At 47.8% G+C, this 14,564-nt stretch overlaps 1 protein-coding gene across 2 annotated transcripts in view; it reads left to right on the top strand.

Moving 5' to 3' along the window:
- Window positions 1-13,082, top strand: part of pold3 (polymerase (DNA-directed), delta 3, accessory subunit) — a 33,986-nt gene extending 20,904 nt beyond the window's left edge. The window contains exons 9-12 of one of the 2 annotated variants that reach the window (XM_055631489.1): window positions 1,557-1,666; window positions 4,573-4,718; window positions 8,485-8,560; window positions 11,884-13,082. In XM_055631489.1, coding sequence (XP_055487464.1) covers window positions 1,557-1,666; window positions 4,573-4,718; window positions 8,485-8,560; window positions 11,884-12,089 — 538 coding nt within the window. In that variant the 3' untranslated portion in view covers window positions 12,090-13,082. Of the gene's footprint in view, window positions 1-1,556; window positions 1,667-4,572; window positions 4,719-8,481; window positions 8,561-11,883 lie in introns of both variants that reach the window. The other variant, XM_055631488.1, reaches the window with a different exon arrangement.
- Window positions 13,083-14,564: the final 1,482 nt, after the last annotated feature.

Genomic DNA, 14,564 nt, shown 5'->3' with positions numbered 1-14,564 from the left:
GGAGGCAAATGTAAGTGAGGGAACAGTTGGGTTCGAGTTATTTAAGAAGGAAATGCTGGAAAATCGGAGGTAGACAAAAATGCTGGAGAAATTCAGCGGGTGAGATAGCATCTATGGAGCAAAGGGAAAAGGCAATGTTTTGGGTCGAGACCCTTCTTCAGATCCAAAGTTGGGTTAGAGTGGTCACTATCATGAACTTTAGATCAGTGGTTCATCCTTTTTTGGCATACATACGCGAACAAAATACTGTATGTGGTATGTACCTTTGTTAGATTCTTAAACATGGGCTCAACAAATGGATATGTTATTTATGGCCCCTTCATGTCCCCCAGTAAAGCCCCAAACAACCCCCCCCCCCCCAATGGGGGTCCCGAGCCCCAGGTTAAGAACCACTGGTTTAGATAATGATGTCAAGGCCAACTCTCATATGCCTGGAGAGGAGTAAGGAATAACCAAAATTAAAACAACTAAATTGAAAGAGAGCTATGATCAGTGGGATGAGAGATGAATGACTGATTGTCACGTACCATGGGTACAGTGAGGTGCTTGGTTTTGCGTACAACTTGGACAGTACACAAATGTCGCCACGTTTTGGTGCCGACAAAGGTATAAGGGTATCTATTGCCTGCCGCAGCCCTTGGCAGCAGACCCCCCCCCCCCCCCCGTCAGTTCATCAGTGATAGGAGCAGAATTAGGCTATTCGGCCCATTAAGCCTGTTCCGCCATTCAATCATAGCTGAGCTTGATGTATTCAAGAGAGTTAGATATAGCTCTTGGGGCTAAAGGAATCAAGTGATATGGGGAGAAAGCAGGAACGGGTGGAGACACAAAATGCTGGAGTAACTCAGCGGGTGAGGCAGCATCTCTGGAGAGAAGGAATATGTGACGTTTCGGGTCGAGACCCTTCTTCAGACTGATCAAAGCAAAAACAGGGTACTGATTTTGGATGATCAGCCATGATCATATTGAATGGCGGTGCTGGCTTGAAGGGTCGAATGGCCTACTCCTGCACCTATTTTCCATGTTTCAATCTTTCCCTCAAACCCATTCTCCTGCCTTCTCCCCATCACCCCTGGCACCCATACTAATCAATCTCTGCTATCAATACTATCCATTGACTTGGCCTTCACAGCTGTCTGTGCCAATGAATTTCACAGATTCACCACCCTCTGAAGAAATATCATCTCCTTTCTAAAGGAACGTCCTTTAATTCTGACTGTGTGGCCTCTGATTCTATACTCTCCCACTAGTGGCAACATCCTCTCCACATCCACTCTATCCAGGTCTTTCACTATTCTGTACGTTTTAATGAGGGCTCCCCCTCATTCTTCTAAACGAGTACAGGCCCGGTGCTGACTAACGCTCATCATATGTTAACCCACTCATTCTTGGGATCATTCTCGTAAACCTCCTCTGGACCCTCTCCAGCGTTCTCACCCCCCCCCCCCCCCCCCCCCCCCCCCCCCCCCCCCCCCCCCGATAGAATCGTACAACTCCGAAATGTTTTGGAATTTATTTCCAAGCCCTCGTCCAAAATGTGCGTTTCATGCCGACAGCAACAAGAAGACGAAGCGTGGCGTAGCGCAGCCGAGCGACGGGGAGGGACCTTGCACCAAGCGGCGACGGCGGATCAGACAGGCTCAGTCGGACAGCAGCGACGAGGACGGTAGGATCAGACCCTGCTGTGACAAATGTGGGTCCTTTGAAGACAGAAACAGGTGAATTTATTATGGGCACCAAGGAAACGGCAGACGAGTTGAACAGGTACTTTGGATCCTTCTTCACTAAGGAGGACACAAAAACAATCTCCCAGATGTACTAGAGGACAGAGGACCTAGGGTGATGGAGGAACTGAAGGAAATTAATAATTGGGAAGGAAATGGTGTTGGGTAGACTGATGGGACTGAAGGCTGATAAATCCGCAGGGCCTGATGGTCTGCATCCCAGGGTACTGAAGGAAGTAGCTCTAGAAATCATGGACGCATGATTCTATAGATTCTGGATCAGTTCCTGTGGATTGAAGGGTAGCTAATGTTATCCCACTTTTAAGAAAGGAGAGAGAGAGAACAGGGAATTATAGACCAGTTAGCCTGACATCAGTGGTGGGGAAAATGATGGAGTCAATTATAAAAGATTAAATAGCGGCACATTTGGATAGCAGTAACAGGATTGGTCCGAGTCAGCATGGATTTACAAAGGGGAAATCATGCTTGACTAATCTTCTGGATTTTTTTTTAGGCTGTAACTAGGAAAATGGACACTCTTGAATCTTGAGAGCCAGTGGATGGAGTGTACCTGTACTTTCAGAAAGCCTTTGATAAGGACCCACATGGAAGATTAGTGGGCAAAATTAGAGCACATGATATTAGGGGTAGGATACTACCAAGGATAAAGAACTGGTTGGCAGACAGGAAACTAAGAGTTGGGATTAACGGGTCCCTTTCAGAATGGCAGGCAGTGAATAGTGGTTTACCGCAAGGCTCGGTGCTGGGACCGCAGCTATTTACAATGTACATCAATGATTTAGAATCTAAAATTTAGATGAAGGGATTAAAAGTAATATTAGCAAATTTGCAGATGACATAAAGCTGGGTGGCAGTGTGATCTGTGAGGAGGATGCTATGAGGATGTTGGGTGACTTGGACAGGTTGGGTGAGTGGGCAGATGCATGGCAGATGCAGTTTAATGTGGATAAATGTGAGGAATCCAGAAACATGCCCTTTGGCCTACCCTGTCGGTGCTGACCAAGTTAGCATACTGGGCGAGTTCTTGGTACGATCCTGATCTTGGGTACTGTCGACATAGAGTTTGTGCATTCTCCCGGTGAGTGCGTGGGTTTCCTCCAGGCGCTCCGGTTTCCTCCCACATCCAAAAACGTGTAGGTTCGTAGGTGACTTGGCCCTCTGTAAATTGCCCCCTTGTGTGTAGGGAGTGGATGTGAAAGTGGGATAACATAGAACCAGTGTGAACGGGTGATCAGTGGTCACCGTGGACTTGGTGGGCCGAAAGGCCTGTTTCCAAGCTGTATTTCAATGTTGCTGAGCTTACCAGTTCAGAAGCCTAATATAAGAGAGGGTAAGAGGCTGTTCCTGAGTCTGGTGGTGCACACGTTCAAGCATCTGTACCTTCTGCCCGACATGAGCATGGGGAAGGAGGAATGACCAGGGTGAGACTCCTATCTATCTTATTGATAGGACCAGGTAGACCTTATCTGGACTTTATCAGTCCAGGACCTTATCTGGTCGAGGGTTTAAGGTGAAGGGAAAAAGATTGAATAGGAATCTGAGGGGCAACTTTTATCACACAAACGTTGGTGGGTGTATGGAACAAGCTGCCAGAGGAGGTAGTTGAGGCAGGGACTATCCCAACATTTAGGAAACAGTTAGACAGGTACATGGATAGATCAGGTTTGGAGGGATAGGGACCAAACTCGGGCAGGTGGGACTAGTGTAGCTGGGACATGTTGGTCGGTGTGGGCAAGTTCAGCTTAAGGGCCTGTTTCCGCTGTCATTCTAACTTGGAGCTTAGAACTTCTCTAACTTAGCACTTTAACTCTCCCTCCCATTCCCACACTGACCTTTCTGTCCTGGGCCTCCTCCATTGTCAGAGTGAGGCCCAGCGCAAATTGGAGGAACACCATCTCATATTTCGCTCGGGCAGCTTACACCCCAGCGGTATGAACATTGACTTCAAATAGCCCTTGCTTTCCCTCTCTCTCCATCCCCTCCCTCTTCCCAGTTCTCCCACTGGTCTTACTGTCTCCGACTACATTCTATCCCTGTCCCGTCCACTCCCCTGACATCAGACTGAAGAAGGGTCTCGACCTGAAACGACACCCATTCCTTCACTCCAGAGATGTTGCCTGTCCCGCTGAGTTACTCCAGCTTTTTGTGTCTACCATCACTCTATGACTCTATGAGTTCACCTTCTTTTTGTCTAGTCCACACATAAGATTAGAAGTTGTTCAGCCAGAGCTGAACACACTTCTCGGCATCTGCATACAATGATGTCTGTCTTGTGCTTCTTGTACATGGTGGTGAAAGATTGGTGGAAACAGGGCCGCGACATGAACGCTCTTTCCTTGACTCCTATGGGTTCATAAGACATAGGAATGAGACATATTATTAGGCCATTCGATACTGTCAACCCTACTCTGCCATTCAGTCATGGCAGATCTATCTGCACCTCTCAGCTCCATTCGCCTACCTTTTCCCAGCAACCATTGATGTCCTTTGAGTCTGGTAGCGTAACGTGTAGATTAGTGGCTCATGTTATGTCATGCTTTTGTAGTTACGCCTACTAGCTTATTAGCGTCGCGGTCTACTGCACTCCGCAGTCTGAAGTGAACTCTCAAGTGAGAGCTTGTAGTTGTTTATTCTAAATAAACAGTGTATAACCTGACACGGTGTGAGGTCTTTATTATTACAAGGACTGCAAACCAACATGGTGTCAGAAGTGGGATTCGAACCCACGCCTCCACTTGGATTAACGTTTGTCTCAACGTTAAATACTTGTGTTAAGTAGTAAATGATTACCCATCAAGTCACTCGGTGTGTTGTGCTTGTGCTGTAGTGGTGGCGGACTCTCCTGGAGCCTTTGATGTGAAAACGCCGTCACCAAAGGGTGAAGCCCCAGTCGGCGAGGAGGAAGCATCACCACCAAGCTTCTCCGAGGTGGCGGCTAAGCCAGCCCGTTGGCAGAGTGCAGAGGACACTGAGGTAATGGGCTTCTTCTCCCCCTCTACCTTCCCCTTGCAGACTTCATCTCTATTATTCAGCTTGATCAGGCCTGCAGAGAAGAAGTTTCCAGTAGCGGGAGAGATTTAGACAGCGTTTCTTAACCTTTTGACCCTTGCGGAACCCTTGAAATAATTTTCATGTCCTGGGGAACCCCAACATAAAAATTATTATATATATTTATTAATCTCTTTCCTTCTCTTTCATAAAATGAAAGTTCATAAGGCAAACATAATATATTTTTCTGATAACTGGTTTAATCAAAAAATAACTTTTTTTTCCCGCAAGTTTATTGACAATGCAAAAAAAAACTTAAATTAAACTGCTTGGTCAAAACTGAAGCAAATAAACGCAAACAGAACTAACCTTGGAGGAGAGAGAGAGAAATAATTTAGTTAACTAGAAGTCCAAGTCATTGAGTATTTTTAAGCGGAGATTGACAGATTCTGAAGATCGACACAAAGTGCTGGAGTAACTCAGCGGGTCAGGCAGCATCTATGGGGAACATGGATAGGTGACGTTTCACAGAGTGCTGGAGTAACTCAGCGGGTCAGGCAGCATCTGTGGGGAACATGGATAGGTGACGTTTCACAGAGTGCTGGAGTAACTCAGCGGGTCAGGCAGCATCTGTGGGGAACATGGATAGGTGACGTTTCACAGAGTGCTGGAGTAACTCAGCGGGTCAGACAGCATCTCTCCGGTTAGTTGCAAAGTCTCTGACAGATAATTGACAATTTTTGATCAGTAAGGGTATCGAGGGTTATGGGGAGAAGGCAGGGGCATGGGGTTTTAGAGGGGAAGATAGATCAGCCATGAGTTGATTCGATGGGCCAAATGTTCCAATTCAGCACTTATGACATGAACTTATGATCAATCATGAAGGACATGCATAAAGTGAACGCTCACAATATTTTTCCCATTGTGGAGGATTCTAAAACTAGAGGGTGCTGGCTTAAGGTGATAGGGGAGAGAGTTAAGAGGGAGCTGGGGGGCAACTTATTCACTCAGAGGGTAGTCCGATCTGAAATGAGCTGCCAGAGGAAGTTGTAGAAGTGGATACAACTACGACTTTCATAAGACATTTGAACAGATATATATGTAGATGGGGGGATGGTTTACAGCAGGGGTCGGCAACCTAGGGACCCCGGGCCGGATGCGGCCCGTAACCTGAAATCATCCAGCCCGCAGGCAGATTTTCTTTCCCCATAATAATACGGCGCGCCAAGCGCGGCCGAGCGCTGAGCTCTGGCTGTACTGCATCCTGCGCAGAGCCGCCGGCACGGCTGCGCACCTTCTGTGAACACGGGATGGGGGCGGGGTCCATGTGTACAAGTGATAGATGTGGCCCGCCATCCCCTCACAGATGTGTGTCCTGGCCCCTATGCAGAACAAGGTTGCCCACCCCTGTTTACAGGGATATGGGCCAAGTGGAAGCTTCTCCCCCTCTGTTATCAGGCTGCTGAACGGTCCTTCCATAAGCCAGGGTCCTGTCCGATTCACCTCTACCCCATTGCGGACATTGGACTTTGTCTCTGGAACTGATGCGCTACAATGCTGAGAACCATATTCTGCGCTCTGTACCTTCCCCTTTGCTCTGCCTGTTGTACTTGAGATTGACTTGGTTGTATTTCTGTATAAAATGATCTGATCTGTTTTGGTCGCATGCAGAATAAAACGTTTCACTGAACCTCTGTACAGGTGACAATGATAAACCTAAACCAAATGGGACTAGCCCAGTAAGCCAACTTGGTTGGCATGGACCAGGTGGGCCGAAGGGCCTACTTACGTGTTGTACAACTCTAACTAGTTTCCCTAGTCCACTTTTTCTAATTGTTCTCTCTTTTATCCGTCGTATAAGATAAGATAAGATAAGATACATTTATTGTCATTTGGACCCCTTGAGGTCCAAACGAAATGCCGTTTCTGCAGCCATACATACAGACACATAGACCCAAGACACAACATAATTTACATAAACATCCATCACATTGCTGTGATGGAAGGCCAAATAAACTTATTTCTCCACTGCACTTTCCCCCCCCCCGATGTCAGAGTCAAAGTCAAAGCCCCCGGCTGGCAATGGCGATTGTCCCGCGGCCATTAAAGCCACGCCGGGTGGTGCGAGGTCGCACACCGGGTCTTGGTGTTAGAGACCCCGGCGTGCGCTCGCAAAGTCCCGCGGCCATTCCCAGCCGCGCGGGGCGGTGATGTTAGGCCCCGCTCCAGGAGCTCTTCAACCCCGCAACTCGGGCGGGGGAAGTCGCTGTTGCGAGAGCCCTGAAAAGCGGTCTCACTCCAGGGAGCCGCGGGCTCCCGGTGCCGCCGTCCACAGACCTGTCGTTGGAGCCTCCGACTCTCCGGTAGCAGCAGCAGCAGCAGCAGCAGCGCTCCTCCACCGCTCCACCCGCTCCGGACTCGGCCAGCCCCGCGACGGCGACGGTGAGTTGTCGGCACCAGAGTCCCCGGCTTCTTCCTGTTGTAGGCCGCTCCTCGTTGCGGCCCCAACGACAACGGAAACCCGACGAGAAAAGGTCGGGTCTCCAGTGCAGGGAGAGATTTAAAAAGTTTCCCCCCCCCTCCCACCCCACCCCCCACAATGACACACACCCCAACAAAAAATAACAAAAACTACATTAAAACACAGACAGAAAATAATAAAACGCGGACAGACTGCAGAGGCCGCTGCTGACCAGAGCCGCGCCGCCCACTCGATGCGGCGCGGCTCTGGTCAGCAGCGGCCTCTGCAGTCTGTCCGCGTTTTATTATTTTCTGTCTGTGTTTTAATGTAGTTTTTGTTATTTTTTGTTGGGGTGTTGTGTATCCGGGGTATGCTTTTGATGCCATTCATAGAGTCATACAGCGTGAAAAAAGGCCCTTCAGCCCAACTTGCCCACACTGGTCAACATGCCCCATCTACATTAGTCCCACCTGCTTGCATTTGGCCCATATCCCTCATGCTTTTGATGCCATTCATAGAGTCAATGAAAACTATCCTATCCATGTTCCTATCTAAATGGTTCTAAATTCATGACATTACTGGAGGTATGGTTACCATATCAAGTTTTTTTTATTGTGTGCGTAGTTTACAGCTTGCGGACAAAATTGTATGTAGACACAAAAAGCTGATGTAACTCAGCAGGTCAGGTTGCATCTCTGAAGAAAAGGCAACGTTAATGGTCGAGACCCCTCGTCAGACACTGAAGAAGGGTCTAGAACTGAAACGTCACCTATTCGTTTCTCCAGAGGTGCAGCCTGACCCGCTGAGTTACTCCAGCATTGTGTGTCTATCTTGGGTTTAAACTAGCATCTGCAGTTCCTTCCTGGCCAAAGTCAACTTATGGCTGTCTGTGAAAAGCAGGAACCCCCGTTACTGATTTTGGATGATCAGCCATGATCGTATTGAATGGCGGTGCTGACTCGGGGGGCCCAAAGGCCTCTCCTGCACCTATTTTTCGATGTTTTAAACTGTAGCTGTTCTTCAACTGTTTAAGAAGGAACTGCAGATGCTGGAAAAATCGAAGGTAGACATAAATGCTGCAGAAACACAGCGAGTGAGGGAGCATCTATGGAGCGAAGGAATAGGTGACGTTTCAGGTCTCGACCCTATTCCTTCACTCCATAGATGCTGCCTCACCTGCTTAGTTTCTCCAGCATTTTTGCCTACCTTCCTGTTCTTCACCTGATGGGAGCTTGAGCTAGGAGTGTTCACTGATTCGCTTTCTCACCTTTCTTTGACCTCTCCTAGAAGGCAGGAGGAGTGAAGAGCAGAAAGCAGCGCCGGGTTCTCAAAAACAAGACCTTTCTGAATGAGGAGGGTGAATTTGGTAAGATTCAACTCGCAGCGCGCGGAGACACGAGGAACGGCCGAGATTGGAATCTTCACCAAAGTGCAAAGTGCTGGAGGAACTTAGCGGGTCAGGCACTTGGTGGCACAGCTGTTGGAGCTGCTGCCTCACAGCGCCAGAGGCTCGGGTTCCATAGACAATAGGTGCTGAAGTAGGCCGCCATTCAATGTGATCATGGCTGATCATCCCCAATCTGTACCCCGTTCCTGTCTTCCCCCATATCCTCGGACTCCGCTATCTTTAAGAGCCCTATCTAGCTCTCTCTCTAAAGTATTCAGAGAACCGGCCTCCACCGCCCTCTGAGGCAGAGAATTCCACAGACTCACGGGTTCGATCCTGTGTGTGGAGATTGCACGTTCTCCCTCTGTGCGTGGGTTTCCTCCGAGTGCTCCGATTTCTTCCCACATCCCAAAGATGTGCAGGTTTGAAGGTTAATTGGCCTCTGTAAAAGATAGTCCCACTTTCCCGCATTTGGCCCTTGTCCCACTTAACTTTCCTTATGCATGGATCTATCCAAATGACTTTTAAATGTTGTTATAGTCCCTGCCCCAACTACCTCCTCCGGCAGCTCGTTCCATACACCCACCACCCTCTGTGTGGAAAATGTTGCCCCTCGGATTGCTATTAAATCTTGCCCCTCACACCTTCAACCCATGCCCTCTGGTTCTTGATTCCCCTACTATGGGTAAAAGTCTATGCATTTACCCTATCTATTCAATAGACAATAGGTGCAGGACTAGGCTATTCGGCCCCTCGAGCCATCACCGCCACTCAATGTGATCATGGCTGACAATCCACAATCAGTACCCCATTCCTGCCGTCTCCCCATATCCCCTGACTCTGCTATCTTTAAGAGCTCTGTCTAGCTCTCTCTTGAAAGTATCCAGAGAACCGGCCTCCACCGCTCTCTGAGGCAGAGAATTCCACAGACTGACAACTCTCTGTGAAAAAATGTTTCCTCATCTCCGTTCTAAATGGCTTACCCCTTATTCTTAAACGGGCTCCTGGTTCTGGACTCCCCCAACATCGGGAACATGTTTCTCATTTCTAGCGTGTCCAAACCCTTAATTTGCCCTCATCATTTAATGCATCTCTATAAGATCAGCCAGTCACACTGCAATGCATAATGTGAACCCAATAATAAGAATGTTTCTTATGTTGGGGTAGACAAAAAGCTGGAGAAACTCAGCGGGTGAGGCAGCATCTTTGGAGCGGAGAAATGTGTGCCGTTTCAGGTCGAGATCCTTGTTCAGACTGATCTTATGTTGGGGTGGTACAGTAGTGCAGCGGTAGAGTTGCTGCTTTACAGTGCCAGAGACCGGGGTTCGATCCCAACTGTGGGTGCTGTCTGTATGTAGCAATGTTACAAAATTTTGAGATTTTAAAAATCAAGTCTGCAATTTATCCCATCAGATAAAGCATAACAATAAGTTTAATTTGACACCAAATTCACTTTCATATCTCAAGTATTAAAAAAGTTATGGCCATTTTCATACTCGGAAATTAGCATCTTGTTCCCTATTGATTTTCAATGGACATTACAAAAAAGCTGTGATCTTGGATAGTCAAAAGCCCATTTCTTAAGGAAAGATTAACATTTTTAAATAGCCTAAGTGTCCAAAGATTATTCACAAATAATTCACAATATAACATGATTTTTATATCTAATTTACATTAATTTATAGGCCAAATGGAAGGAATTTAGTGTTCAATTGCTGTAAATAAATGCCCATTTAAATCGGCTTTCTAGTGGGTTCATGTGAACGCGCTGGTTTAGAACGTTCGCATCGCGCTGGATTAGTGCTCTCAAATGCTGAGAAAAATACTGCGGGATATAAAAAGCCCAAAATGAACTACTCGCTATAGATAACTTGATATACAGGGTTATATATATGCCCCATTTAATGTAAAAATAAGGTACATACCTTTAATTGTTTGCTTTATAAAACCCTGGAGCTGCGAGAGGTTGCGGAATCAGAGAGTAATTTAAAAACTATTATAACTATATTATCGAGGCCTATAAAACTAATAATACCTTTTGCGACCGGGTCTTGCAGCGATTTTTCGTTAATGATTTACTAGGCTGAACATCTGCGATTAGAACAGCCTAATAAAAATCGCGTTTTAAACCCGCCCCCTCCAAACAGCGCCAAAATCGCGCACATGGCTGTGGGCAGATTCCCAATGACGATTCAGGTAGGTTTTGTAACATACCTACTATATGTAGTTTGTACATTGTACATGTAGTTTGTACATTCTCCCCGTGACTGGGTTTTCTCCGGGTTCTCCGGTTTCCTCCCACTTTCCAAAGATGTACAAGTTTGTAAGTTAATTGTTACCTGTAAATTGTGTAGGATAGTGCTAGTGTACGGGGTTATCGCTGGTTGGCACGGATTCGATGGGCCGAAGGGCATGTTGGCCTTTATAACAAGGGTAGTTGAGTATAGAAACAAAGAGGTCCTTATGCATGTGTATAGGATCCTAGTGAGACCACACCTGGAGTATTGTGTGCAGTTTTGGTCCCCTAATTTGAGGAAGGACATTCTTGCTATTGAGGGAGTGCAGCGTAGGTTTACAAGGTTATTTCCCGGGATGGCGGGACTGTCATATGCTGAGAGAATGGAGCGCCTGGGCTTGTACACTCTGGAGTTTAGAAGGGTGAGAGGGGATCTTATAGAAACACATGATTATCAAGGGTTTGGACACGCTAGAGGCAGGAAAAATGTTCCCGATGTTGGGGGAGGCTAGAACCAGGGGCCACAGTTTAAGAATAAGGGGTAAGCCATTTAGAACGGAAAGGAGGAAACACTTTTTCTCACAGAGAGTTGTGAGTCTGTGGAATTCTCCGCCTCAGAAGGCGGTGGGGGCCGGTTCTCTGAATACTTTCAAGAGAGAGCTAGATAGGGCTCTTAAAGTTAACGGAGTCAGGGGATATGGGGAGAAGGCAGGAACGGGGTACTGATTGGGGATGATCAGCCACGATCACATTGGATGGCGGTGCTGGCTCGAAGGGCCGAATGGCCTACTCCTGCACCTATTGTCTATTGTCTATGGGTGCTGTCTGTATGTAGTTTATACGTTCTCCCTGTGACCGTGTGGGTTTTCTCTGGGTTCCCCAGTTTCCTCCCACTTTCCAAATGTTTCATTGTTCATTGTTACGTGTAAATTGTGTAGGATAGTGCCAGTGTACGGGGTTATCACTGGTTGGCGTGGATTCGGTGGGCCGAAGGGCCTGTTTCCGCACTGTTTCTCTGAAGTACAGTCTAAAGTAAAGATTACGCATCTCTTCTTGCCCTCTACAGTGACGGAGAAGGTTTTCCAGAACGAGTCGTGCACCGACAGCGAGGGCGAGTTGGCCGCCAAACCACAAGTGCAGAAGCCAGCCCAGGCCAAGAGCACTGGGGGGGTGAAAGAGGAACGGAAGGGGCAGAAGGAGAAGAAGTCACCGGGCTCCGGCCGAGCTGGCAAGCAGGCATCCATCATGGGATTCTTCAAGAAGGCAACCTAGCGCCAACACTCCTGGCAGCCGGCTTCATGGTAAACGGTGGCACCACGAACCGGAGCTCGGAAAGCTAACCGAGCCATCGTCATGCTTCCAAACATAACAGCAGAAGCTCTACTCTAGGAGATGTGAATCTGGGAGCATTGTGTGTTGAGAAAGGGCAACTTGGACAAGAGGGGCACTTCAAAAAACCTTGACTGTAACGTGGCCCACAGTCGGAGTAGGTTCTCTTGTGCATGTTTAAACATTGTTCATCGTGCTGCCTCGCATTTCTGTCAGTACTTACTTCCTCTCTGGTTTTCAGTGAACTTTTGGTAAACCTATCCATGAGACTATCTTCAAACTTCATTGCGGCAGTTGTTGGCAACACATGTTTTCAACACATGCCTGTCTGTATACAAGTGATAGCCAGCAGATGGCAAACTTCAGCCATCTCGCTGGCTAGGTCAATTTCTATGTTTACTTTGTAGATTCGAAGGGAATCTTTTTTGACAAGGAAAGTGCATGTCAGTCGAATGGATAAGCTTCGAAACAAGAAACGGCAGATGCTGGTTTACAAAAAAAGTCACAGAGTGCTGGATTAACTCAGCATGGATAGGTGACGTTTTAAGATTGAACCCACCTCTGGTGATGGGTAGTGACTTGAAATCATCACCTCTCCATGTTCTCCACAGATGCTGCCTGGCCAGCTGAGTTACTCCAGCACTTTGTCTTTTTGTTGTTGTAAATCAATGTAATTCATTCAATGATGCTTAATGCAGCACCTGCAGTTCTGTGTCTCATTATTTGCGCACTTTGGAGGGAAGGTTGTCTGTGGGTGATTACGGTTTTGTGGTGTTCTGATCATCTATGAGTGACGCCAACTATGGACCTTGTGCAGACCTCTGACACCTGTGCAGGGTGGTGGTGTGGGATATTCTGCTGATGAAAAGTCCTCATACTTCCATCAGCCTTTTGCTGAATGCTGTGAATAAAGTTTTTTTTAGGAAAATAAATAAATGATCTCGTGAGTGTGGTTTTAATAACGCATCTCTTTCTGAAGATTCATTCACCGATAGACAGATCTAGAGAAGAATAGGGGTTGCCCAGCGGTAGATTTGCTGCCTTGCAGCGCCGGAGACGCGGGTTCGATCCTGACTACGCGTGCTTGTTGGTACGGAGTTTCTACGTTCTCCCCGTGACTGTACGTTTTTTCTGAGATCTTCGGTTTCCATCCACACTCCAAAGACGTGCAGGTTAGTAGGTTAATTGGATTGGTATAAGTGTAAATTGTTCCTAGTGTGTTAACACTAAGGATAGTGTTAATATGCGTGGATCGCAGGTTGGTGTGGGCTGAAGGCCCTGTTTCCGTACTGTATCTCTAAACTAAACTAAACTTAAACCGCCAACCTCTTCCTATACCTCAGGCCTTGGAGTCTTGGCAGCATCCTCATAAATCTTCACTGCATCCATTCCAGCTTAATAACATCCTTCCTACAGCAGAGTGACCAAAAGTGGACACAATACTCCAAATGCGGCCTCGCCAACGTCTTGTACAACTGTAACATAATGTCCCGACTTTTATACTGAATACTTTGACTGATGAAGGCCAATGTACTTATAACCTTCTCTGGCACCCCATCGTCCTGTGACACCACTTTCATGGAACCATGCTCCTGTGCTAGATCCCTCTGCTCCACGACACTACCCAGGGCCCTGCCATTCACTGTGAACGTCCTGCCCTAGTTTCACTTCCCAAAATGCAACACCTTGCACTTATTTGCCCCACTGGTCATGACATGCTAGAGGCAGGAAACATGTTCCCGATGTTGGGGAGTCCAGAACCAGGGGCCACAGTTTAAGAATAAGGAGTTAGGACAGAGGACATTTATTGTCACGTGCACCAATTGGTGAAGTGAAATTTGAGTTGCCATTTGCAGTACACCAATAAAAATAAGACACAACATTAAAGAAGAATTCAACACCAAACATAAAAACATCCCCTCACGATGGTTCCCACTGTGAGGGAAGGCAGCAAAGTCCAGTCCTCTTCCCCTTGTTCACCCATGGTCGGGTCTATTGAGGTCTCCGCAGTCGCCGCCACGGCGACCCGATGTTACAGGCCCTCTTGCCGGATGATGGAGCTCCAGCGTCGGGAGAACACTCTCAGTGGCCTGGAGTGTCTGGAACGGCCGCTTCCTACCCGAGACCGCGGCTCCCGAAGTCCACAAGCCGCGCTGGTCGGAGCTCCGACACTGGCGATCTCGGCGAGAGATCCCAGGCTCCGCGGTGTTTAAACTCAGCGCCGCCCCGCAGCTGGACGCTCCGCGACCACAGCTCCGCGACGTTGGAGTCGGCGGCCACAGCACTCCGGAGCTTACCACACGGCGACCCTCGTTAAGGCATCGCCCGCTCTGCGCTGGTACTTCAGCGCTGCGCCACTGCCGAAGCTGAAGCTCGGAGGAAAACCGCATCTCCGACCAGGTAGGGACTGAGAAAAAA

The sequence above is a fragment of the Leucoraja erinacea genome, unplaced genomic scaffold (genome assembly GCF_028641065.1).
Source record: "Leucoraja erinacea ecotype New England unplaced genomic scaffold, Leri_hhj_1 Leri_77S, whole genome shotgun sequence".
NCBI classification, from domain to species: domain Eukaryota; kingdom Metazoa; phylum Chordata; class Chondrichthyes; order Rajiformes; family Rajidae; genus Leucoraja; species Leucoraja erinaceus.
Note: the sequence above shows the minus strand (reverse complement) of the source record. Positions and strands in the feature narration are given on the sequence as shown.